At 51.7% G+C, this 27,016-nt stretch overlaps 1 protein-coding gene across 1 annotated transcript in view; it reads left to right on the top strand.

Moving 5' to 3' along the window:
* Positions 1–2,198: 2,198 nt before the first annotated feature.
* Positions 2,199–27,016, top strand: part of TOX2 (TOX high mobility group box family member 2) — a 129,659-nt gene continuing 104,841 nt past the window's right edge. The window contains exon 1 of the mRNA XM_035548221.1: positions 2,199–2,300. Within this exon, the coding sequence (XP_035404114.1) occupies positions 2,199–2,300 (102 nt within the window). The remainder of the gene's footprint in view (positions 2,301–27,016) is intronic.

Genomic DNA, 27,016 nt, shown 5'->3' with positions numbered 1-27,016 from the left:
CAGATGAATGTGCAAACTTTGTCAGGGGTGATTGTCGTGAATCTCGTGTTTCGAGGATCTGAGGAGACATTAAGGAACTGGTGCAACGTTTGGAAAAGGCGAGCTGCTAAAATGGTTCGAATGGGACTGAAAAGAAACCGGGTTGTATCTGCCGAGAGATGCCGCAAGTTCAGTGACAAAATGCATTCATTTTCTCAGGAAACAGCAGAATTTAATCCTGCTTTAAGTGAAAAAGCCAATTCAGCCTTAACTGTAAAGCTGCTAGCAATGTCTCTACACTATATGAAATATAATAATTATGATAATTAATAAAGATAATAATACAGTAAAACCTTGCTAATTCATACTAATGACTCAGAGGCTGCTTACTAATTGCTGAATTTTGTGGATAAACAAGCCAGAATAATGCATCATAAAATACGCTTTGTTCCATTATTTTGACAACTCTCATTTAGTTTTAATTATTTATACTTCATAATATACTAGTCACCATACTTGGGAGGGTTTTACAAAAATAACGAAGCCCAGAATTTGACATGACTGAGCAGTGTTTGCTGAAACACAGAGGAACGGCAGCCCTTTCTGGATGTGTGCAAAGTGGGAAAAGCACGGATCAGCTGAGTGCAGGTCAGCAAAGCGGTTATACAGAACATCGTGCGTCTCCATCACGCCTTTGACCAGGAGGAGACCTGGGAGCAGTTTGCCTCATGGAGAACTCCCGCAAACCGACCTGCCAGACACAGGAGGACCAATCCTTTTCAGGAAAATCATACTGTTTGGAAAAATAATAATAAAAGTGAAGTAGTTTTTGTGCCCAAATCGATTTTTATCCTCAAATCATTTTTTTCCACCATCAGGACGGCTAAAATATTGTTTTTAATTTAAATGAGAGCCGTGATTTTTACATAATCACTGGATTCCTGGAGCTGGCATTCCCTCGAAATCCCAACCTGCGTCCCCAGTCCTGAATTTGGCAGGAGTTGACCACGCTGCCGCAGTGAAGGAGCCTTGTGGAAGAGTCCTCTATTTATTTAGCACAGTTTTCCAGCTCCAGACAGAGCAGGGCTGCCCAGAGCCCTGCAGGGTGCAAGTTGCAACTGTGTCTCGGTAGTCATGATGTTTAAACAAAATAAAAAGGAGCCTTTACCACTAATAATTTGCCTGAAAGTGACTCTTTCAGCGCTGTCCTAGCTGTCTGCGAGCTCACGGAGGGCTTATGGCAGCTCGGTGTCTCTGGGAGCGGCATCCCATCCCGCACGAGCTCAGTCGATGATGTTGGGTTGCCCTGGGCTGGTTTCCTAAGGGACCTGGTGGGGGATGTTTGGGGTCCCGGAGCCGGCCGGCCCCGCGAGCCACGGCCGGGGGCAGTCGGAGGGAGGCCGGGGGGGGGAGGCAGGAGGGAGGCCGGCCGGTGAGCCGGCTGGGCCGGGGGTGGCCGCTCCTCCACCGGCGGGCAGGCCGAGAGGTGCGGGGAGAGAAGGGAGGCCGGGGGCCGTCGCTCTCCAGGCCCCGGGGAGCCGAGGCTGGAGGCAGAGGCTGAGAGCGGGGTTCGTGGGCGGGAGGGAGCGCGGAGCTTTCGGGAGCGAGCTCTCCGCTGTGGGGTCGTGCCGAGCCGGGCCGGGAGGCGTCCTTCTGCGGGGGGGGCTTGGAGGGGACACCCGAGGACTGCGGGGCGGGGGGGGTGGGGGGGGGCTGCGGGCACCATCCCGCGCCCGGCCCGGCAGCAGGGCTGCGATGCTCCAAGCGGGGCGCGCTCCCAAAGCTCCCCAGCCCCACCGGGCACGGTTGGGGGGGGGGGGGGGGGGGTCGCACCTTTACAGCGCCTCCTCCTCCCCGATCCCCCACCCCGGAGGGGACGTTGTGGGGGGGTGAGGGGGGAACAACCCCCGGCTCCAACCCCTTTTATTTTTTTTGCCAGCCGTCCCAGCGCCGGCCGGCAGCGGGGCTGGGAGGGGAAAGGGAGGGGGGGGGGGGGGGGGCAAGCCGCCGCCCGGCCCCGCCGCGAACAATAGCGGCCCCGGAGCGGGGCGGTGCGGAGCGGGGCGGGCCGGGGGCCGCCGCCCGCCCCCCCGCCGCCGCCGCCGCCGCCTCCGCCGCCTCCCGCCCTCTCCCCGCCCCCCGCGCCAGAGGCACCGCCGCCGCCGCAGCCGGGTCCATGCCCGCTGGAGCCCCCGCCTGCCGCCGCCCGCAGCCCCGGCATGGACGTTAGGTTTTACCCCTCCGCCCCCACCGCCGTGGGTTCCCTGCCCGGCGCTGACCCCCCCTGCTTGGGGCCGCTGGATTATTATCACTGCAACAAGGTAAAGGGTCGGGGTGAATGAGGCTGGGGGGGGGGGCGGGGAGGGACACACGCGCGCGGGGATCGTGGGGCTGCTCCGGAGCGTCCCGCCGAGGTCCCGCAACTTCTCGCCGGGCGGGTGGAAAAAGTGCTGGCGGCGGCGGGAGGGAATTTTAAAAGTGGCCGGGAAGCGGCGAGGAGAGCGGCGGCTGCTGCCCCGCTTCGCTTCGCTTCGCCCCGGGGCCGCCGCGGAGGAGGCGCCCGGAGCCGCTGCCTGCTGCGAGCGGCACCGCCGGGGGGGGAGCGCTCGGGGCCGTGCGGGGCTCTGCGGGGCGGCCGGGGCGGGGGGGGGTGGGGGGGGGGGGAGGGGGCGGGGGGGAGCGGTTGCTTTCGTTGGTTTGGGAGCGATTGGGTCTGGTTCGTGTTTTCCCTCCGGGAGTGTTTCTCTCGGAGCGGTTCACGGGCTGCTTGCTGTTGTCGGGCGCTTTGCGGGGTTTTCGGAGCGGGGTATGCGGGAGCGGGGCCGCCGCTGGCTGCGGGGCCGGGCCGGGGGGGGTCCGGAGCTGCCCCCCGGCCCCGCGCTCCCTGCGCGCCCCGCGCCGCGGGTTCCCTTTTCCCGCAGCCGCGAGAGGGATCCGCGGCGGGGGGGGGGGGGGGGGGGACGGACGTTGGAGAGCGCTGGAGGAGCCCTAGGAAATATCCTTCAGCCGGGGGAAGGCGAAGGGAAGGGGCCAGGGTGCTGGGCGGGGGGCATGCAGAGTTCTCCGCCAGGACCGCCGGCCGGGTGCCGAGGAGAAGAGCAACAAAGCCGGAGGGCGCAGAGCCGGTCGGAGGGAGGGTCCCGGCCTCAGCCCCCAGTGCCTGCGTCCCGGCGGGCCGAATCCCGGGAATCGCCCCGAAAAAAGTTAATAAAGGGAGAAAGGCTCCTGCGGCGGGACCGCGGCCGAGGGTGCCCTCGGCTCATCTCGCTGTTGTGCTACTTCGGGATCGAACTCTTTGTGAAGAAGCAGGAGGAAAGCTGGGTGGCTTCCCCGCTGCAGCGAATTCATCTTCATGCGTCGGGATGTGTATTTAACCGTGCTCTGTCACTGGGGTTATTTGTCTCTATTTATTAAGTTGGAGTAAACCTAATAGTTCTCATTTATTTTGAGATGCTTGATTATCCTGAAAGGAAACAACTTAAATTGATTTCTTCTGTATCCGCGTACTGCTAGTTTCAAACTGTTTCATTATCACTGCCGTTGCTCTTAAAATGCTAAATATGCTCTCAAAACACTAACGAGAGCCGGGCCCCCTGGGAGCAGGTTATCCGTGCCGCTGAGACGTCAGCCGATAAAGTGTGCGAACGCCGGAGGTCCGGGATCACACGAGCTTGTGCTTCCGTGAGCTGCGGCCACCCCCAAATCCTGCAGGCTTTAGGAACTCGATTTTCCCAAGAAGTTTTGAGATGTGAATGTGGTTTAGTTTACGTTCCGGTGTTCCTCCCTGAGGTCGGGCAGGCAGCACTGGAGCAGGCCTGTGGCATGGGGCTGCCCCGTCCTGGTGTCCCCCCCTGCATCTCCTGCCTGAGCCTTGGGGAGTGCGGGCTCATCCGTGGCCTGAATCCCTGAGATTAGTCCCGGATTAGTCCCGATCGATCCGCGGGTGCCTGCTCGTGCGTGTGGCAGGAGAGGCGTCGCGGGGCCGCTCACGGGGAGGCTGGAGGAAGCCTCCTCCCCAGGGCTCCAGCCAGTGCAGCCGGGACGCCGGGAGACGGGTCCGCGCTGGTGCTGGCGCGGGTGGATGGGACACTGGAGAGGAGCACCCAAGGTACTGACCACTGCCACCAGATGCTGCTGTTGTCACTGCTACAGAGGATCTTAAGACAGCGGGAGGAAGAAAGGAAACGACTTACCCTTTTCTGATATTCAGGGTGCTCTTTTTTTTTTTTTTTCTTTCTCTTTTTCTGAGTTATCAAATGTCATTTGCTTATGCGCAGCGGTGCACGTTTGTCTGTGGGATGAGGCTGCTGGAACGGAGCCAGAGACGAAACGGGTTGACTTTGTTCTCTCGACCGAGCGCAGGTCTGGCAGTCCCAGCCCCAGTGCTGAGGGGCGGTGGTGCTGCCCGTATCGCCTGCTGTGCCTGCAGCCTTCGCTCCGGAGAGCTTGTAGGGCCGTTGCAAGCTGCATATGCCCACCGGCACGCTCTCACCTCGTGCCCGCTGCAGCAAGCGCTGTCTGAGCACACGCGCATCCTCGGAGCCGTGCGGGACCTTCAGCGAAGCTCCAAAAACTCCTGCTGGTCCCTACCCCTGCGCTCCTGCTCCGTGCTGGCATCTTGGCCCGGAGCCGGGCTAAGTAAGACACAGTCTGCCTCGAAACATTTCCACTTGTAAAATTCCACGGAGAAGGGGAGGGTGAAGTGGAAAACTGGGAAGTTCTCATACAGGGCTGTATGAAATCGTGGGCTCTGCTCTATCCCAAGAGCAGAGCAGCACGGCCGCGCAGTGCTTTCGGCCCCCGGAGCGTGCTGGCAGGATCCCTGCTGAGCCGGGGCGATGCTGCAGGAGCGAGGCGGCGTTTATGGAGGGGCTTCAAAGCCCTCTGATTTAAAGTGCTTGTCTTGTTCGGGTTCAGCTTTTTGCTCCCGATGGGCTGCTGTGTTTATTCGTTTGTTTAGGGAACGCCGGGAGGGTGTGCGCAGTGTCACTGCGTGTGAATAACTTGCCCGGAGCCGGCAGGCGCTTTGCCCAAAGGCAGGGAGCTCGCAGGGAGCCGCGCTGTAGCCCAGAGCATCCCGAGACGTTAACAGAATTGTTTCGTGTGCTTGTCGAATGTGATATTGTTACCGTGAGATTTCCGATCTCATCTGCGCGCTGCGGCAAGCCGCGATTTCTCTTTGCAGCTACGGAGGTGCCTGTTAAGTGCCAGAATTTCCATTTTTAATGGACGAGGGATGTTTCGAGGGATAATGAAATGGGGAGTATGCATCCAGCCAAGGCCTCCCTCCGGGTTGAATTTTCACCTTTCCTCTCACCGCCCTTATTTCCCCTCGTAGGGGCAGCCAAAACGCCAGTGCCTACCTGCAGCGTGTGCTGGGGTCCGACCCCAGGGGCATGGGGTGAAAGGTTGCACACCTTTGGAAATGGGTGGAAAGGAGCCTCTTGACCTGCTGACCGCATTTAACGAGGAGTTTTTATGCTCTGGGCATGTTGGTGGCAGAAGGGCTCCCCAGCTTTCCAAGTCTCCATCATGGGTGACCCACGTGGAGCATCCTGCCCTGCTGGAGGCCGTGGTGAGTGGGAAGAGGAGCAAACCCCAAACTTCCCAGAGCCTGGTGCTGCTGCAGGGAGGACTGATGCTCCCCATCTGGAGTTTTAGGATTGTACTGGGTGCCAGGCTCAGCCTGGTGCGTGGAGGCAATAACGGAGTGAAAGCTTCCCTAGAGCACATAGCAGTGAGCGTTTTCCACACCAGGATGCCAGTCCCTTCCCGTGGGTTGGATCCAGGCCCCACTCTTTTGTTGGGACCATTTCAGTGTCAGGTTGTGCCTCTGCAGCAGCCGCAAAGGGCTGGGGAGGTTCAGCTCAAAGTGATGCCATCTCCAAAAGGAGCCCTCATCAGAACCACACCAGCTGTGGCTATCAGCTGTCTTGTGCACCTACCTCTGTTCCAGATTCCTCTCTTAAATCTGGGTCTAAAACCCCTTTTTACACCTCCTTTTTTTCCTGGGACACTGGTGCCAGCTGCAGATCTGCCTCCTGCTCCCTGCCTGGGGAGATGAAGCTTTGCTGGGGCCAGGCTGGTGCCTGGGTGCTGCAGTGGTGTTACAAGGGCAAGGCGGCGTGGTTGTGCACCGCGTAAGCGTCGGGCCCTGGTGGGATGTCTTCACATCCCTCCGGTTGCTTTGTGAAAAGTTGGAGATTTTTCCCACTTCAAATCTAGAGAGACCTTTTGCATTTATGGTTCACAAGAAGTAAACCATGGGGGGAAAAAAAAATGCAGTCTAGTAACATAGGGGCTCATCCTGCTCCTACCAGAGCTGCAGCGACAGTATCTAGTCTGCTAGCTGAATTATTAGCATGGAAGGATTTTTGAGGCCTTGAATTAGGTGTGGTTCCTAAGTATGAGAGAGAGGTTTTTGTTCTCAGCCTGGGCAAAATCACTTTTGCGAGGGAGGCGTGCAGCAGGGATCCTGCCTGAGCGAGGTGCGTGCAGCACTGCTGTGCTGCGGTGTGCGAGGAGTGATCCTGTGCAAACGTGGAGCAAATCTGGGGCGTGAATCAACATCTCCCTCTTAGAGATTTAAGTACAAATTCTTAGTTGCTTCTGGTGTTTTGTTGATCGAGCTTGGTTAGCACGATGCTAGATTTCTACTTAGGGCAATGATTGATGGGGGGGAGGAGCAGGACCCAGCCTGGGAATACTGGATCTCTGTGGAAGGAGCGGGCTGCTGTGACACTGGGAATGCCCGGGGTCCTCGGGAACTCCGGCATCTAACACAGAGCCATTAACCCTGTAGCGTATCTGCAGGAAGCAACAGCACCGCCGAAACCTGTCCTGGATCTTTCTGACAGGGCTCTGTCGCTCTGCAGCTTCAAACACCCCCGTGCTTTACCTCTTCGGCTGATAAATGGAGAGAAACTATTTTGCCGATACACCGTCATAAATTATGGATAACTAAAATCCGCTAGTCATGCGATGGGTATTAATCTGCAACCAAGGCTCTCTTCTTCTTCTAAGAACCCTTCAGAAATGGGATGCTGCTCTGAGCCCAGGTCAATGCAATGAGTACATCGCTGCAGAACATTCTGTTTTGGTTTGACTTTTACTGTAACTTGTAAATTGCAGCGATAAACACGGTCCCTTTTTCTCTGTTCCAGAACTGCTTTGCCATGCTGGAAGATAAAATATATTCTTTTCCTCTTTACTTTCTAAGCCAACTCCGTTTTTGAAGTAGAAAATCTTTCTTTGGAGATGGAGGATTTTGGATGGGGAACAAAGCCCTGCAAACTTTTAATTTGGGGCCCATTTTATTCTCATTTGGCAGGCAGCTCCTGCTGATTTGCAAAATGTGGATTTTAGGTCCTGAGTATGGGCAAGGGCTTCCTCTGAACAGCGCTTGAGCCACTTGGTGGGACGACCCTGCTTTCTCCGGAGCAATCTTTGATGGTTTGCAGTACAGAAAGCATTTGAAGCTTAATTTTACCTTGGTCGTTAAGTCCAGGATTCGGAGCTGAATAATGAATGTCCGTCCATTCACAGAAATTGTTGTTCTATGTGTAAGCACAGAAGGAAGGCTTTAATCTGGTTGTTCTTGGAATAACTGAGATATTTTGAAGACCAGTCTGGCTTGTATACAGCAACATGTTTGTAAGGCTTAGTTGTGAATAACACTGTTAAGGGCCTGATCCATGAAAGTCCCCATAGAACAGCAAGCATCAAGAGTCTGAAAATTCAGGATCAAAATCTCACTAGTTTCTTTGATCTTTTTATGATGCTTCAAATCGATTATAAACATTGTCCTTTAAATCGTGGCATGTTACACATCCATAACCATGGTGTAAATTCATGAATCGCTCTGGACTTAGTCCGTACCTCTGAGCTTGCAGCAGGCATGGGGATCGGCTTTATACATCCGTAATGGGGAAACTGTTTCTGTTGGGAAATCATATTGTCTTCATATTTGGGACGGAGCATCCCGTGGCCATGCAGTGCGGGGCTGCTGCTGGCCCTGGTGGTGGGAGGCAGGGTGCCAGCAGCCCTTGCAGAGCTCTTGTGGGGCTCTGCTCCAGCTGGTTGGAAGGACGGGTGCCTCTAACTCCTTGCCTGGCAGTTGTCATCGTGGTATTTCTGCAGCATTTCAAGAAAAAAACTCAGGTTTTGTTCTGCCTTCGTGTGGCACCGCTCTGCCACCAGGTGTAGGGAGCAGGAGGTGAGGACCCTGCTGCCCCAGGGTGTGATATCCCCCCTCGCTGCTGAACTTCCCCTGTTACCTTTGTGCTCATCCTACTAATTTATTTTTTTGTTTAACAAAATGAGCTCTAAATGCTTTTACCATAAGTTGGGTTATATCTTTCAGTGTAAATGAAGCATATAATTGTGTTTTCCTAACAGCTCTACATTAAAATTAAGTTATTGTACTGCTAATGTGTTTTCCTTGACAATTTTCCATCCAGAGAGTGCAAAGCTTCTGTGTGAAGCTGTTGCATACCATGTTCCCAGTCTCTTCCTTGTATTTTATTCTGCATTTCTAAAGCCGGGGTAAAGTGTTAGCACGATTCCAGCTTTGGTGCCATAGACTCCTAATTGGAGGCTTGAACTCAAATGTTCTACCTTCATGATTTTCCGTATGCGTTTTCATATGATTAAAGCTTATGTTGGGGACACATGGCTCAGCTGCAGCAGGGGGGGGGGAATCTTGCAACAAAACTTACTGAAACAAACCCCAATCACACCATTTTTTACTAAAAAAAGTGTTTGAAAACTGTGCAGAATTGCTTGGCTTTGCACTCATGTGGCCAGGTTTAAATATTTTAATCATCCGCATCCCCCTCTCCTGCTTCTTTCTATTGTTTCCTTCTGATAGTTTTGTTCTGATGGATGCCATTTCTTCTTTGAAAAATGGCACTGGCTGCTGCGTCGCCTGCAGGCGAAATCTTTGCATTATGCCACAGAATCTCTCCTCCGCCGTAATCTCGTGCGTAGATTGGTTGACCTCTGCAGATATAATTAAATCTCTTCCTGACGACTGCGCGATTTCAGCCCAGCTCTGTGGCCAGTGCGTCTGTTAGCTAAGTGTTAAATTAGGGCCCTCTACCCGTAATTGTTATTCTGGAAAGACGATTTGAGAGCCGGCTGGTGCTGGTGGCTGCACGCAGCTTCGGAGGAGCCTTATTGGAGGAAATGGGGTGACTCTGGGGCTGAGGCAGCTGCTTGACCTCTAATTATAGCCTGGTCACCAGGGGCTGCGTTGCACAACTGTTTAAAATGGAGATTTTTATATATACATACACATATATATTTCTGTTGGTTTAAGCACCAGGCCTCTTGCTCTCATGGTGCAATTTTTCTGCATTTCTGTTGAGCTCCTAACCTGGCAGGGGCCAGAAGAGGGAGGTGGCGAGGTGGGACCTGTTCCCAGGCAGGGTGGGAGCGAGGAGCGCTCCTTTATCAGGTTAGCTGGATCACATTAGCAGGTTTTCTTCCCACAAAACTGCCCGATGACTCAGAGTTTCCATTCCCATCTGGATTCATCCGGGAGGCTCCGTCCCCTTTCTCTGTCTGCGTGCACACCGCACTCTTCCTCTGCTCTCCCCTTCAGAGCAAACCATCCTCTTCCTCCGCGTCCCCTTTTGTTTGCAGGGTGGAGCCTGTGCACTCGTGCGCTTGTGGTCGGAGCTGCAAGATAAGGGCTGTGTTGTGGCTCGGCCGTTTAGCCTGGCAAAAACTGCTCTTGGCCTCCATTTCCAGAAGCAGTGGGTTATTTTGGGGTACCTGAGGGATTTGGGGGTTCCTGTGAAGGCTTCGGGTCACCCCAAGCACTGAGAAGACCCAGCTCTCTGAAGAGGGGCATGCGGAGCACGAGGCTGCCCAAAAAGCTTCTTTCTCCCAGAGGTGTGGAGCTCCTCTTTAACATCTCTGAAAGGGTTCCGTGCAAGCCAGGCGTGGAATTAAGACTTCCCACTTCATCAGTTACTGAACCCTAAAACAAAGGTAAACCATGTCAAAAATAAATAAAAAAAATAAAACCGTTTAAATGTGTTCTGTGTCTCTCATCTTTCATTGGCACTGGGAGCACCGCACTGGTCGGGGCGAGCCTGCCCTGGGGGAGCAGCCCCACGGGAGGTGCGTTTTTAGGGAGTCTCGGGAACTTGGTGTCTAGCCCCTGGCATCAGAAGGGGGCAGCGTGTGCCCCAGGGCCCGTAACGGAACAGAAACTTGGACAGCATAGACACGACTTCAGGAAATTTTTATGGGAAATTTTGCATGGAGACAATTAAATTATCTTGGTCTGTCCCAGCTTATGCAGTGGGTGATGAAAGTGCTTGGATTTCACCCGAAGAAGAAAAAGCAGAAATGCTGTGGCGGGGGGGAAACATGAACCAGAGAAGCTGGGGTCTGTTGTAGCACCGGGAAGCGTTTGTGCTTCCTGGTGGGATCCTGCCCTGTTTGTCGGCGTTCAGCCCGGGGAGGCAACTTTTTCCCCCGATGCGTTATCTTGTCTCTAGATAGCATTCAAAGGAGAAGAAGAATGTGCTGTTAAAAATACCAAACTTTGGGGAATGGCTGGCAGACTTTACTGCTGATAAGCATTGTTGATTGAAGATCAAACGGCCCTTGAAAGCAGAAGAAAAACCTTCCAGCAGAGCCATGGATCTGACCCTGCAGCCAGACAGTGAGGTCACCCGGGCTTCAATCTGTGTATATTTAGGAACCTGTGCTGGAATTATGGTCTGGTCTCCTCTACCCCAGACGGATGTTGGCGACATGGTGGTTTTAAACCTGATAAATCTGCTAAAGCTGAGAACAACATTTATTAGATGCCAAGAAAACCGGAGTCATGTTTTCATTATTAAGTGGTAGGTTGTTTTTTTTTTTGTTTTGCCTTAAGATAAAAAGCCTGCCCAGAAGGAAAGGCTGCAGGTCACAAAGGGAACCAAAGACAAGTGGCGTGTGCTTTTTTATTAATTGACAACCTGCATTTCTGTGTCAAGGTGGCAAATTAATTGTGGGTGGCTGTCTGTTTGCAAACGAGGGAGTTCTGCCGTGCCCGTGCCAATCTACGCGTGGAGTCTTTAACTGCTTGATTGAAGTCAGACCAGTGTGTAGGCTTTTTGAGAACAATTTTAAAACAGTTTTTTCCACTCTTTGATTTTGGAGAGGGGAAAAATGTTATCAAAATGGTCTGTTGAGCTTCATAAACTTGCAGCAATTTAAGTAAGGTGGTTGGCATGTAGTGAGCTTTTTTTTTTGGGGGGGGGGGCGGTGGTGCACACCCTGGTAGGGATCGCCATATGTAACTTCAGTCACCTGTGGAAGTGGGGTCCCAAATTTATGTGAGAGCACAAATGAAACAAAGATGTGTTTAAAAACATAAAATATAGGTTGGAAGGGACCTCCAGAAGTGTATTTAAAATAATTCCAGTGGCACCTTCCACTACTGAGATGGCAGAAGAGAAAAACATCTACATCCAGCCCACACTACCTGAGAGCCTTGGGATGCAGGTCCAATAAAGTGAGAGTCCTGCTGGCGACGGCTGCAGTCCAATGCTAAATTGCAAGGTTGCAATAAAAAGGGCTTTAGTTAGAATTACTAAAATGTGAAGTGCCTCCTTCCTCGGAAAACAAGCAATATTGACTGAGATTTAGAAACACATCTTGCAGGAGCAGGCATCCAGGTTACAGACTCCAGGGGCGCTTCTGGCATCCTTTCCCTAAAAGTGTTACTATTTGTATTGCAGTGGAGGGTTTCATTTCATTTTGGGGGCTGGAAAGGTCACAGTGAGAGAGTTTGAGAGGAAATAAGTGACGAGCTAGAAACAAGGGCAGCCTAGTACAGAACTGTGCAGCTTCTCCCACTTGCAGCTTGCGTGGCACCGCGATGCCACCCCGTGTGTGTGACTGCTGATGCTGCAGGCTGTACCGGAGTCACCCAAAGTCCCTTTGTAATATTCCAGCCATGTCCAGCTGGACTGAAAGCCCATCTTCATCGTGGTGTTGGTGATATCTAGGGGCTGCCTTCCTGAATGTGAGCTGCTGCACACTAAACAATGTGATGTTGAACATGCCCAATTTCAGGTACAACTGTTGGGCACTTTATAAGCTCCCTGGCCAGAGAGGGAGTATGGTTTTACAGGAAATACAGGGAGGCTCTACAAGTAAAGATGAGGTAGTCATTGTCAAAATAAGATCGTTGCAGAAAAAGCAAATCCAAGTGTATCATGGAAATATTTCTGCTGTGAACTGTGCTTGATTCATTTTAAGTCCTCTCCAGAACTGTCCTCCATATGAAGCCAAAGATCTAGTTCCTGGCTGCTGAACGGCACTGCTTAAAGTCAGGTATCTGGGAAACGTGAATATCAACATCCTTTTGTTTTGTGGAGGTGTCTTATGATGTTCTGAAACTCATCTGGAGCTTCTTGTTTGCTCCCAAAGTTGTAAATCGTGGGCAGCATGTTGGGAATGCCAAAATCCCGCTCAGAGATAAGAAGAGCGAGCTCGTGGATCTAGGGCTTGTGTCACTGTCATCGTGCCATAAGTGTGGGGAAGGTGCCAGCCTGGGAGGGATCCTCTGCTTGGCAAAACCAGGTCTCAAGAGCAGGCTGCCTCTTTGCTTAGTGCAGTTACAGCTGGAAGGATGTGGGATGTGGAGGTTTCTGAAGATCTGTTACGCCTTGTCCCACCACTAGATCACCACGCCAGAGCACTGAGGGGCCAGAGATCCTTGGGTGCTGTGAAATGGGGCTGGTGGCTGACATCCTGCCCTCTGAGCATGGCTGTGCGCATCTTGGCTGCTCCCAGTGACAGTGTAGCATGGACAGGGACTAGCTGGGCCACCCAAAACTGGTGGCCTTGTCCCTTCGGCCACAGCTGGAGACCCTGGAGGAGCCAACGGGGAGACCCAGCTTCCTTTGTGCTGTGCTAGTTTGGAGATAAACTCAAGGTCAAATAGTACTAATCCAGCACAATGCAGGCTGAATTGGCTTTAAATTTACAACGTGAAGTTTGCATGGTTGGATGCTGAGCCTTTCCGAGCGCAGCTCCTGCAGGTGGAGGTGCTTCTCCCAATGCAGCGGCGGAGCCAGGCCACAAGTGTGTTGTGTCCTTGCCTGAGCACCGCTGAGCTCCACAATTGGCGTCCACGGGGCCGAGGCGGCTCAGCAGGAGCTGCTTAGACCTCCCAGTTTGGGGCCCTGTGTGAGATCATTTTCCCTTTGGTGTGTTTAAGTGGCGCAGGCTTGACGGAGCGCCTTAACAAGGCACAAAGCGTAGTCCGAGCGGGTGGGAGGGAGGTGAAAAAGGGAAAGCTTAATTCCCTGCTCATCTGTGCTGCAAATTCCCTTTGGGGAGGTTTCCTCTCTTCCTCCCTGTTGTCCAAGTGTTTCTTCTGTTACATGTGTTATTTTTTTCTGTAGCCCGAGGGCTGCCGCAAGAGGTGCCTCTTTGCTCTGCCGGCTGTTCCTGATGCTTCCTTTCCCTTGCTAATAACAATTGTTTCTGCCAAAATCGCTTGGCGGTGTTATGTAAACCTAGAATCGCAAGCTAACGCTCTGCTCCGGGGGCTCCTACACGTGCCGGATGGGATTCGCACCCGCGCTGACTCCGCTGCCATCAGGCACGTCGTGCCACGTGTTGCCTTGGCTCAGCATCCCCCCGAGGTGAGCAGCCACCGGCCACGTTATCCACGGCGATCTGAGCCAATATCCCCCTTCTTGCTGGCTTTTTCAGTGGGAGGCATGAAAACACCCCGTAAGCCACTCAGGGCTGGGATTTAAGCTGTTTCTAGAGCGCGATACCCGTGCATCAGAGCTCGTTCTTGGCACTGGGGTCTCTGTTTCTGCTGTTGGGTTTGCAGCAGCGTTGGCGGGTGCTATGTGCGTGGTTTCTTGCAAGCACCTAATGTGGATCATTGCGTCTCCACCCCGCTGCTCCCCGCAGGGCAAAGCCTGGCTGCGTGGTCCCTGTGCTTGCTGCCAGCCAACCGATGGGATTTGAGCTCCTGAGCACCTTCCTGGAGATGCTGGATTCCTACAGAAGTGCTGGATGGGGACCTCTTCTCCTGTGCCAAATTGCGTGGGACCTCCTCGGGAGCGTGCACTCTCTCAGTTGCAACCGGTTGTTTACCTGGGAAGTGATGCTAGCAGAGACCTTAATGAATTTCTAAGTGCTTCTTAATGTGATTTGGCAGCCAAAATTGAAGAGAGAGAGAAAACCACCATTGCTGTGTGCCCAGCCTCCTCCCCACATACTCCACTGTTTGTGAGAGATTAGGGGGAGATTAAATCCTGCAGAACTGGCAGGTGATGCTGATGGATGTTGGGAGGGGATTAGGGTAAATCCATTCCTCCTCCTGATTTAGCTCAAGATTTGAATTCATTGATAAAATTTGCCCGGGTTTCATTTCTGAAACCTCCTCCAAGCTGGTGACTCTGTGGAGGTGTAAATGAAGGCAGAACTTGTCTCTCCTGGCTAATGAATTAACCTTTATCAGGCTGATGAATACTGAAGATAGCTGTACATCTGTTCCTGTCGCAGCATCCAATTAACCCACAGTGCCACAGAGTAAAAGTGCCAAGGGCACGCCCCTACCTCTTGGCAGGAGGTGTGATGACCCTGTCCACTGCGGCGTGGCCACGAGTTGTTCACCGTCGATGGATCCGTGTGTGCAGGATGCTGTCAGTGCTCATCGGCTGCTTGAGTGTCAGCCCCAAATGCCATCTCTCGACCTAGAGATGACGTGGAATGGGTGCAGCTATGCACTGGGGTTCAGTGGCTGGGTCCAGCTGGTGCTGTGTTGGCGTCCTGGCTGGTTGGTTGGTTTCTGGTTGGTTTTTCTTCCGTGGTGTCCTGGCTGTGGGGCTGAGGGTTAAAGAAGATGATGATGGCAGCCTCTGGCAGCTAGTGGGCCTTCTAGATGCACCCCACAGCATGACCACAGGGATGGAGAGACTCCAGAGCGTGCTTCTACACAGTGCCCCAGCACCAAAAGCCTGGCTTCCGAGGAGCATCAAGCCCCGTGGTGCCACCGTTTGGGCTGAGGACTGGTGCTGTGACTGACCCCAGCACTGCTGTGCCCGATGCTGGGCATCCTGCTGGGGCTGTGGGAGGGAGCACGACTCCGCCGTGTTTCTGGGGACGTGCCCAGCACAAGGCAGCAGCACTGAGCATCTGTCCTGGTGGTGGTGGGAGATCATGAGAGACTTCTGCGTCTCTGCGTCGGGCATGGTCAAATGAAGTTCTTGAGGAGCTGCTGGGAGCGCAGGGGGGGCTGCTGTGGGGCCTCTGCCACAGAAGAGCTTTATAAACCGGGGCAGTGCACCGTGGGGTTGTTGCTGCTGAAGATGTGCCCTGTCCAAAGCATCTGCAGAAGCTGGCGAGGCAGAGAGAGGAAAAAAGCATCACGCAATGCAACTTTGGCATTTGGGGCTTTTAGACATGAGTGCACGCCCTGGAGCCTTGTTTGGAGCCCTGACCCTGGGGGTGCTTGTGCGAAGCGGCTTGGCCGTCTCGAGGCTCCATGCCACCCACAAACCTTGGCTCTGAGCTTCCCTGCAGAGGAACCACCTCTGTGGTGGCCATGGTGGCAGCTTCAGGATGCTTCAGAAGAGAAAGCGAGCCTGTGAGCAGCAGGTATCTTCATGCTGCTCGTCAAATCTGATGTTTAAAAATCACGGGGATGTGTGTAAAGAGGCACATAAGCCTTTTTGACCAAAGAGGCCAATGTGCTCATGCAAAGCTTGTCTTGGAAGCTTGGGGAATCTGAGGGCATGGTGGCCCCACCATACAAGCTTATGGCAAGTGCTCAATAACCACTCGGTAGCTCTGGAGGTGTAAGAGCCAGCCGGTGCGCCTGGTGTCCGCGCCCTGCAGAGCCCGTCCAGCGGCGGCTGCCAGAGCAGCGTGGCAAGCGAAGGCTCCTGCTGCGGAGCTCCCTGCACTCTGTAGCTTGTGTTCCTCACCAAGGCGAGCGCTGTTAGTGCAAGCACGGGCCAGGTGCTCTTATCCTGAGTGTAATTTGAAGTTACAGACCCGGTACAACAGGGCTGAAGTCAGGGATGGTCTGAACAAGTAGCGTGGTGGCGTAGAGGATGCAATGACCAGAGCTCTGCGTGGAGCAACTCCGTTTGCTTCCTTGGAGTGGCTTTGGATTTACATGGCTGTAAGCAGCAATCGCAGTCTCCTCCAGACCATTGGAGATGCTGGTGGGATGGGTAGGAAAAAGGAAGCCCAGTGATAAGTCACAGACAGCTGGGAGTACTTTCAAGAACATAATGCTTGGGAGTAATTTAGAAATAATGTCATTGGAATGATGCTTTTCTAGAAAGGGAGAAAGAGAGCTCGAAATTAAATATACATTAAACAGAACTTTCTTAACTTTGTTAAGCAAGAAGATTTTAAGGGCAGTGTCTTGCAGTTTCTTCATCATGCTGCTGCACAGGCTGGTGTTTGCCAATGAGTATGTCTCCGGGAAGAGCAAGAAGTACAGTTAAGTTTACCATATGGTGGAGGAGAATTTTCTTGTGGTGATGGCAGTTTGTTTACAATAGAATTACCTTTGTGTTTGCTTAGCTTAAACATGAAAATAATGGTTGCTGTAACATCTCAATAAGAGGAATATTGTTTTAAAGCACTTTGGGGTTACGATAGTTGAGTGTGGAGTGGAGCAGGTAAGCCCCGGCGGGGCTGGTGCTTCAGCTGACAGCGTGATGTGGGGACGTGCAGTGCAAGTCTCCACAGGCCGGGTGGGAAATGCGTTTTTTGATGTAATTCTTTATGCTCCTTTCCTTCTCTCCTCCCTCTGCTCACCCCAGGGAGGAGGAGCAGCATCTCGTCCCAGCAAAATGGTTAAAGCTTTTGTATCTGACGCCGGAGCTCACTGGGCACTGTGATGAGGGAGCCTGATACAGGTCAATGAACCCGAGGAGGAGAAGCACCAACTCTTGCTTGCATTTGGGGGTTTTCTAGTTTTTGCCTTTTTTTCTAACTCTGCCTAAATGTGACATCTCGTGGTGGGATGAGCAGGAAAGTTCTTGCTGCCGCGGCTCTGTGTGTCCGTAACTGCATAAATAGCTGCTGGTGGTGCGGGGTGGCTTGCACCCCCAGCAGCCTGTCTGCACGCACAGCCCTGACCACGGGAGGTGTCTGTGCACCCAGGTCCAAGCTGTGTCCAGGAGGCAGCTCTCTGGAGCTGCAGATGCATGCACAGCAAGCTGAGGCCTCGGAGAGTTTGGCACAGGTTGGTTTTCCAGCGGTATCCAATGATGTAATATAGCAAATATTAGGAGAACAACATCTGGTAGCACTGCTGTCTACATGCTCACTGCAAACAAATTTTCAGACCTGTGTAAACATTCGGTTTAGTAACATAATGCTGCGGTAAGAGGCTCGTGCAGTCAAGGCCACCTGCTTGCTTCTTTTCCTTTCCCGTACAGTAACGAGGCCATTTTTAGTTTGGTTTTGTTTTCAGCGCAGTGAGTGACACTTTAAAAGCAACTAAAAGCATTAAAAAGAGAAGTCAAGATCTCTTTGTGCAAAGGTGTCACCGTTTTATTTTGAACTTCACATTGCAGTTGGTTCATTATCTCCAGTTGTAAAACAGGTGGGAATGACTCGGATATCCTGGAGGAGGGATTAGATCCTGACCGGGTTCGGTGCAAGGTGTGTGCTGCTGGTGCCGGGCTGGGTTCCCCCTGCTGCATGCGGCAGGGCCCCTTTGCTGTACCCTCTTGTCCCAGTGGGAAACAGCTCTGCGAGGGGTGGTGTGAAGCCGTGAAGTGACTTGGTTGGTGATGGGAGCTGAGTGAGCTCCTCCAGCCCTTGCCGACGTGGCAGGGAGGTGCCTGGAGGGTGCAACCCTGCCCAGCTGCTTCGCAGGCAAGCGCATGGTAAGTCCCAGCCCTGCACAGGCAGGGGGAGCTCTGCTGGCTTTGCTTGGGGCTGCTGGGGGTGCAAGGCTTTGTCTGAATGTAGGGAACTGCAAAAACTGAGCTGAGGTCTTACTGCAACTACGTGTGGTCCAGTTGGCCAGAATGGATTCTACCAGGCACTGAGCAAACACCAGGTCAAGGATGGTCCTGAAGAAAATGTAAGTGAGAAAGCGTGGTTTAGGCTCTCCTTTAGCTCCAGGAGGTCCCTGGGGGTGTAGATGCCAGCAGCCTGCTACAGCCGCATTACGCATGGCCTGGTGCAGCCACCAGCAGTTTACATCAGGACGTGGCCTTCCAGCAGTGCTGCCTTCAGAAGGAGCCCTAAAAGAAATGGGACTGGTCTGGCACTCCTGGTGGGCTGCAAAAGGGGGCTTCAGATGTCAGAGTATCAGGCCCACCTCCAGATTCCCTGCTTGATTCGCTTGTGATGTATTCTTCACAAGGCATGTGGTTTATGGCTTTACCAAAATCACCAAAGCTGAAAATTTCATGAATCCTGTTCCTTCCTCCTGGTGACTACATGCTTGGTTAAATGTTCATCTTCTTCCTTCCCCTTTCTCTCTCCCCGTGTGAAACGTTGTGCCTCCTCCTCCGAAATGGCCACAAGCGGGGCGGGCGCTGCTCCACGAGCAGTTCCAGGCTTGCAGGAGGTTTTCTCTTCAGCACGTCACCTCGTTCCTTTTGGAACGTCACCACCTTTCCTTTTGGAAAACCGGGGGAAAAAACTATAAAAAAGAAGTTCATCCACTTCCACAGTCATCTCACTGGGGCAATGACAAGAGGGTAAATAGAAAGGTGGCTGCTGAAGCGGTAACTGCTGCCTGCATGGGTTTTGCTGAGTAGCTGACACGTGAACTCCAGAGCTGGAGCAAGACCCATGCTGATGGTGGCTCTGGCAGGAACACGTCTGTCCCGTGTTTATTTGGGAAGAATAAACTGAGAGAGGCCATCTCCGCTTGGAGCACTTGGGGCCCCCAGCACCAGGAGGATGTGGGGCTGTTGAAGTGGGTCCAGAGGAGGCTGTGAAGATGCCCAGAGGGCTGGAGCACCTCTTCTGTGAAGAAAGGCTCAGAGAGCTGGGGCTGTTCAGCCTGGCGAGGAGAAGGCTCCGGGGGGACCTCATTGCAGCTTGTCAGTACTTGAAGGGGGCTTCTGAAAAGATGGAGAGCAACTTTTTACTCAGATAGATAATGACAGGATGAGGGGAATGGTTTTAAAACTAAAAGAGGGGAGATGTAGATTAGAGGTTAGGAGGAAATTCTTCACTCAGAGGGTGGTGAGGCCCTGGCACAGGCTGCCCAGAGAGGCTGTGGACGCCCCATCCCTGGAGGGATTCAAGGCCAGGTTGCACGAGGCCCTGGGCAACCTGATGCAGTGGGTGGTGTCCCTGCCCATGGCAGGGGGTTGGAGCTGGGTGGGCTTTGAGGTCCCTTCCAACCGGAGCCACTCTCCGATTCTCCGATCTCCCCCGTCTGGCAAGTGGCCAGCCGCAGCCTGAGCGGTGCCATCGCCGGGGGTCCCAGTCCCCAGTGCATAGGTGGTGGCCTGGGCTGGGATCTCTGCCTCCACCTGGGGATGAAGACAGGTCAGTGTGAAGGCAGGTGATGTTTCTGTTGCATTGCGCTCCTTTTGTTCAAAGGATTGCAAAAATCACCAGCCCTGGACACCCGCTCCTCTGCCCTGGCCATACCCGGAGGGAAATTCCTGCCTGGCACAGAGGTGGTGCCCAGGCCCCATCCCATGGGCAGTGCCTGGAGCATCCCTCGATGGCCTGAAGCTCTCTGTGACAGCCAGGGACTTCAGCTCACATTACCAGAAGACTGATCTTAAGCATCAACGGCGCATGTGAATGGGAAAAGGAGGCAGTTCTGGTTCCCCCACACTTGTTACAATCGATATGAACAGATTTCATTTAAAAAATAAAATCTTTAAGCGTGAAGCCGGAGAGGTGAGTGAGTATAAGTGCTATTAGGAGATTATTGGTCATGCCCAGCTTTGTATAATGAAGTTACCTGCTTTGGGGGTAAAACAGCTCCTGGCAGTGCTTAGAGGGGTGCCAGGCCCCTTTTACCCTTAGGAGGGGTCAGCAGGATTTAAGGGAGCTAATCCGGAGTGCACTGGTGGAGGTGGGGGCTTGTCTGGTCCCAGTGCTGGCTGAACAGGCTCTGGTTCAATCCCTTTGCATCTCCCACCACCAAGCTTTGATGATGATGAGTGTTTTGTGTGTTTTTCTCCACCAAGTCAGTTCTGGTGGCGAATTAAATCATTATGGTTTTTTTTTTCTTTTTTTTTCTTTTTTTTCCCCCAGTATTCACTGTTCTGAGCTAAATTAGAATAGAGCCTTTTCAAACCAGTCCTTTAATAAAGTATTTAGTTAATAGATGATGCACAGCTCACAAAGCTTGTAAGAATCTGACATGGGGTATCATAATATTATGATATTTAACAGCAAAACCTACTGCATTATCAACTTACCTCTACAGCATGGAGAAGGCAACAGCTGAGGCATAAAAACTAATGCTTCAGTATGACAGAGCTAAAATTGAACTTGGCAATTACTGTGTGCATGATTCACAGTATTGTGAAGTGAAGCTACTATATAAATCAGCTCCAGTAATCATAGGGTTTAAAATTAGTCAGTTACTATTAACTCTGCCAATGTTAGCATATGCTGAAGAATTATAAAAGTGAAAGGTACGGAATATCTGAAGTACAGGTTTAAAGTAAACCACTTGAACAAGCTCCCAGTGGGAGGATTTGAAGTTCATGCAGAAGTGAGGTTTTGGGTGCTCTGACAAAGGTTTGTGGAACACATTTAATTGCACATTGCAGCCTAATCTTTTGAATGCTTAACATCCTTTAGAAAGCACCTTTTCATGTTCCCAAGACTTTCACAGTTCACAGAGGGTAAAGTGATGATTGAATTTAATTTTTTCTCCCTTACAGATTATTTTTTTTCCAGAGCAGCACTATTCAAATACTTTGCAGAGCTCTTCAATGCCAGGCATAGAAAAAAGGAAACAGCAGGATAATGTTTTAAAATCATTATGGGGAAGTGAAAGGCTGCTCTGAGCACAGCACAGAAATTAGCAACTGCTATGATTGCTAAATTTTTATTCAATGCAAAATTCATGGAATTGGCTGCTATGAAAAAATAGGGGAGTCAAGTTATTTAATGGGTTTCTAAATTATGTAGGATGCACAAATATTTTATAGGGGGCACAGAGCTGCCTGTGTTTCTGTGTGCAAGCAGGACATGGGAGCAGCTCAGCTGCGGTCAGATGCTTGCTTTATTGTCTGGTCCTGTCCCCTTGCTTCTCAGGTTCAAGTTCAGCTTAATTTTTGAAATAACGCCGTTTCGGTCTTGGTGACGCATCGCTTTGATGAACGTATATGGGTGTATACCTCCGAGAGCTTTCGAAGAAGGGCGAGGATGCACCACTGACTCGTGGCAGAGCTTGTGTCCTTGCCCTGGGCTCCCCACGTTGGGTGGCTGCAGTACCAGGGACCTCACACTTCTGGATTCTGGTGTCTTAGCTTTCTGTGAGATGTTTGGCTGAGCTGTGTGCGCTGTGAGTGATGTTAGAGGAGGAGATGGCTTCGTCTGGAGGCAGGCAGCCTGGCCTGGGCTGCTTCCCACAGGATGCTCCTGGCACATGGCTTCGTCTTGTTTCAAGTGCATCAGCCTGGAGGTTCTGCCTCCCCATGCCCCCTGCTTCACCCGTACCCAGATCGGGCCCCTCGCTCTTTGTGTCCTCCCTTGCCCAGGCTCCTGCTCTCCCTGCTGCTGAAAGGCAGCTCCCATCTCTCTTCTCCCTTTCCATGTCCGACCTTGAAACTGTAACACCAATGCATGGTGATGTCTGTGTTTTCCTCCCCGCTCGCCTCCTTCCCTGGCCATATCCCAGGCTTCTGGTTGCAGCCGCGTTCAGTTCCAGAACAGGCAACTTGTGTCTTGTTTCCAACTCCATCGAAGTGGAAATGTTGCAGCAAATCTCTGCTTTATTCTTTCTTTACTTTTAGTCCCCCCATGTGTCCTAATTATTTAGTGCAGTGTGCTCAGGCAGGGTTTCTGAGGATGCTCTGGCAGGGAGAAGGACTGGATGAGACCGTCTTTTTTCTCTTTCTCTCTCTTTTTCCTCTCTTTTGCTCTTTTTAATGGGGAATAGGGGTTGTGGTGTGCAGCAGGACTGTGCTTTGCTCCTGGTAAATATGCAAGCGACGTGCAGAAAAATGCTTCGTCCATCCCAGCAAGGTGGGGATGAAGAAGACAGCGGTGAGGGATGGCTAGGTGCTGCTCTGGGGCAGTGCCCGTGTGCGATCATGGAGTTAGTGCCTGCACTCTGCGATTAACCATGAAGACCGTGAAGGTCACTGGGCACAGATGAGCCTATTTGCCATCCTACTGGGGACTTTGTGTTTTGGAAATTGGCTCTGTTATTTGTCTCACCAGCAGCTAAGGCATTACCTTATCAGCCAGAGATAAACCTTGCTGCGTTCGGGTAAAGGATTTTGAAATATATAATTTTCAATTGGCTGATACAGGGTAAATTGCCCCCATTCTCTCTGCCAATAGCTTTAAGATTCGAGAAGAATTTATCAGTACATTTAACACTTCCATTGAAACTCTATTTCTGAGGTTATGGAAATGAGCTACAAATGAAAGTCACAACTCAAGAAGCAGGAAACATGCCTGTAAGCGAGGAAAAAGCTGTCACTGGCATTGTGAAGAAAGAGAGGTATAAATAGGGCATTGGGTTAGAAAGCAGGAAATCTGCGTGCTGTGGGTTTTACTTGGAATTTCTTCTGGTGACCCCAGATAAGATTGTTAACCCTTGTCTCTGCAGACGGTTGTACGTGCTCACTTATGGGCTCCGTTCCTGGCTTTTGGGATTGTCTGCGTGAGCTAAGTGTTTGAAAGTGTAGCCGCTCCATCAATCATGGCTGTGTGGTTTTCATGCTTAGAAAGGATCCCTCTACCAACAAGACTGGATTTCTCAATATTTCCTATATAGTACAGCTTGGTCTTATCCCCATGCTGCATGTGCTGGGGAGAGATCTCGCAGCGAAGGGGCTGTTTTATGAGCAGGAGAGGGGAGGGCGTGCGTTACCGATACAGCGGCGATTCTTGCAGCAGATGGACTTCATGCAGTCAGTGACGGCAATTTCACGTTTGGTAATATTTTTTTATAGCCATGATAAAATAGTGTTAACCAAGAGGGACTTTTTCTTATCCCCATGGTGTACCCAAAAAGATCCTTCCATATGAGCCAGCACCGTGGACACATGCACGTGTTGTCCCTGCACAAGCCCAAGTGACATTGCTCCAGGTATGACACGAGGCTGTGTCCTGAGATTTACAAATCCAGTTTCCAGAAAAGGGCATGTCTCTACCCAGAATGTGCCACGGTCTTTCAAGCTCCTATCAGCACCGCCGAGTGTGTAGCACATCAAAAAAACACGGCCTGGTATTTGTCCTGCCTTTCCATACCCATTCAAAATGGGTATTTTTCTCATGCACTGGCCACGGAGACAGGCTGGGGGGAGAGGATCGAGGTGGATGGTTGCAATGGGAGAGAAAAAAGCCAGCAGAGATGGGTGCCACGAAGCGAGGTGCTGCACAGCTTCCTGCCCAGGAGATGATGATGTACAAGACGTGCACTACGCGACGGTCTCCCTGGTCGCATGCGGGCACTGGAGCATCCAGCACCCTCTGGAGGTGCTGTGCATTGCGTGGTGCTGCCCTCTTCCTGGGGCTGACCCAGCATGGCTCCAGCAGCCAGCCGGTGGCGTGTGGCTGTGGAGAAGAGCTGTCCCACTATGGCATCTGCTGGCTTAAAAACCCTACTGAGACAAAATGAACACTGGCCTCTCCGACACTGATGCTTTTAGCTCCTGGGACTGACACCTCCGGTGCATGTATAAGTCATGGGGTCTTGTGGGTCTTTAGTAAAATGACAAGTGAGCATGATAGTTCTGTTACAAGTCATACATTTGGCCTATGGAGTTATTTCAGGCTTCTGCACTCTAAAATTGTCCTCACAGCCTGAAATCACATCTCAAACAGAAATAATAACCTCCAGTCTCTCTGATCCCTGCGTGCTCTATAATAAAAAAGCGGTGACTCCCCAGAAGTGTCATCCCAGCAGCAGCACAGCCGCTTCCCAGGACCGCTGGTGTTTCACAGGTGAGATGCAGTGGTGGGAAAGTTTCCCACACGGATCAGACTCAGTAAAAGTTGCACTTAGTAATTTTTTTGAGTGCTGCCTGGCTGGACAGGGGGGATTGATCAGCTCCTGCAATCTGAATCTTTCAGAGGAAAGCATGAATGGCTCTCCGTGTTGCTTGTTCTTTGATGTCTTTTGTCCCCATGCAGCATCTCGCTGTGAATCCTGGTGATTTCAGAGGGAGGTTCCTAGTGCCAAACCTGCAAGTTTCGTGACTCATTGCAGACAGTGACTTTTCTGCCTTTGACTAGTGCGTTCACCCCCAAAGCTGAGCCTATCTGGAGAAGATTTTCCACTGCTTGCAAGCCCCTTTGAAGAAGTCATAACCAAAATCAGTGGGGACAAAGCAGTCGTACCCCCTCGTCAGCAAAAAAAGCAGAATTTGTCTCATCTCCCTCCGAAGCTCACAAACATGTGCTCTGTGGGCTGTGCTGCAGCGTGGCTCTTCTGCTTGTGCAGGTTGTTTTGTTTCCTGTGGTGTCTGTGTTGCAGTTGAGGCAGTTCCACGAACCTTCTGTTTCTCCCAGGGCTGTTTGCATGGCAGGTGTTTGCTGTGATAAAATATTGACGGGGAGGAGGAAGGAAGGCTTCATTCTCTGGCTGCCTCTTTCTCTCTCTCTCTCTCTCATTATTTTTCAGGTGGGATGTATAAGAAGGGCCTCTTTTTGATGTAAAATGAACCGAGGTTAAGATGCAGAACCTGGGGAATTTCTAGGATTTGAACATAGCTATAGTTTGGTGCAGCTTAGGATAACTCTGTTAAATCCCTGTCTCTGATGGAAGTCAGAACCGGATGCTTCCAGGCATGGATGCTTTGGGCATGGATGGAGGATGGCAGAAGATGCAGTGGGCTATGAGACGTCCCAGGATGCGTGTTGGGTGTAGGACAGCACCTGGGTAGAGATGACTGGTGTGTGCTGGTGACCGGGATGTCCCTGCAGCAGAGGGAATGTGGCCGTGTCTGTCACTGTGCTGCCCCACCGATGCTGCTGGCCTTCAAATGCCCCAAAATACAGCACTGTTCCCACTCCACTCTTGTCCTTGTCGGTGTCATGAAGCTGTAAGAAAAGTGGTGAAAATGATGATGAATGGAGAGCTGGAGGGCTGGGGCAAGAAACCATGCTTGCTTTCATTTCAGACTCATTGCGTTGCTGCTTTGTAGTGCTCAGCTCATCCCTCTTCTGCTTTTTTCTCAGTCTTTCTTCCAGTTCTGATTTTCTGCCCCAAGACCCAGCAGACCAAGGCTTTGCCAGGTAGAACTAAAGATGAAGCAGAATGCACATAAGGTGTTTTTTTTTTATTCAACAGAGACTATTTAACACCAACTTGCAAATAAGAGCAATTCTCCCCTTGGAGCTGCAGGTGACCAGTTGAGAAGCTTGGATCTCACCCATCCTGTTTCTCCTTTTCTTCCTGCAAAGTATGTGGGATGTTCCTTCTCCCTTCCCAAACAAGAATAAGCCCTGCTGCTTCTGGTCCAGCTGCTGTGTGGGCATTGAGCAGCATCAATGTGACCATGGCGAAATCAGGAATGAAGGGGATGAAACGATGTAGGAGGAGTGCAGGTCTTAGAGGTCTCCTCCAGCAGGGAAGAAGGGACCTGGATGCGATGAAAGCAAAGTTGAATGTGGTTTGGGGAGAGCTGTGGAAGTGAATTGGCGGGTTGCACACATCAGAAAGGCCTCCCAGTGAGCCCAGTAAAGCTCCTATGGGTGGCTGCATCCGTTGGGTGCAGGCTGCCCACCCACTGCTGGGCTTGGGGCCTGGTTTGGCCTTTGGTGATGGTTAGTAGTTCTTTGTTCTTTGTTGGTTGTTTTTTTCTTTTTTTCTTTTAAATAAAAAAAGGAAGAAAAAAAAACACACAGCCCTGCTTTTGTCTTAATTGAAACAAAAACAGGAGGTGAGTGCCCCAGAAACATCGCTGTGCGCGAGCCTTAAGTGACTGTGGTTTTTGTTTTTAGCTAGCTATTACTATCTGATGAACCGTTTCTGGTTTTGTTTTCCATTTTTTCTTTTTCTGTTTTCCCTACATGAAAGCAGCCAGAATATTTCTGGCCAGTTTGTGACTTTGCTCTTCCTGGCTCTTGCTGTTAGCAGCCGTATTCATGCTCGGCGTAAGCGAGCGTGCTCCGAACCCATGCCAGCTCTGGCTGCGCCCCCCAGCAAGGACGTTACAGGGCTCCGGAAGCCTTCCTTCTGGTGTAGCTCCTTCCGAGAGCAGTGCCGGAACACACCCAGGTCTGATGTTCGTACTGACCGATGGACGTGACGTGGGTGAGGGCTGCAGGCTGCTGTACCGAGTTGGCAGGGCTGGGTTTTCCCAGCGTAAGGTGCTGCCAGTCCCCTGGCCTGTCTGCTGAGGGATAAATAGGTGCTCAGCCCCTTAAGGCTGAAGAGAGATGTACCTGCACTCAATGTAAAGATGCAAAATAGTATCCGATACTTGGGCTTGGACTTTATTTTTGGTCATCATATCGAACACTTCTACTTCATATTTTATTTCCTTCCTTTTTCTTTACCTCCGTGCTTGTTGATCATGACTGCTTATGTGCTGTGCTGGCTGGGAACGAGTAGCACGAAGCAGCAGTATTGTCAGAGCCAATTCCCCCGTGTTGTTTCAGCTGGTTGCCGTTCCAGGCAGTATGGGCTTTTAATTTGTATCATTATGCAGACGTCATGGCTTCTGCTGTTGGGGTGATAGGAGTTTCTTCTGAAGCTTCACAGCACAATGGTTATTTCCAAAAGAAAGGCATTGAGTTAATTGGCCTGACCAGGTACAGCAAATCCTCTAGCACAGGATTACATTAAACTACAATGATGTGACTGCTTGGCTAAGTTGGCATGTGGGTTTTGAGAGTAAATCCTAGAGCATAGAAAGAA

This window comes from Cygnus atratus, chromosome 16 (assembly GCF_013377495.2).
Source record: "Cygnus atratus isolate AKBS03 ecotype Queensland, Australia chromosome 16, CAtr_DNAZoo_HiC_assembly, whole genome shotgun sequence".
Classification (NCBI taxonomy): Eukaryota; Metazoa; Chordata; class Aves; order Anseriformes; family Anatidae; genus Cygnus; species Cygnus atratus.
Note: the sequence above shows the minus strand (reverse complement) of the source record. Positions and strands in the feature narration are given on the sequence as shown.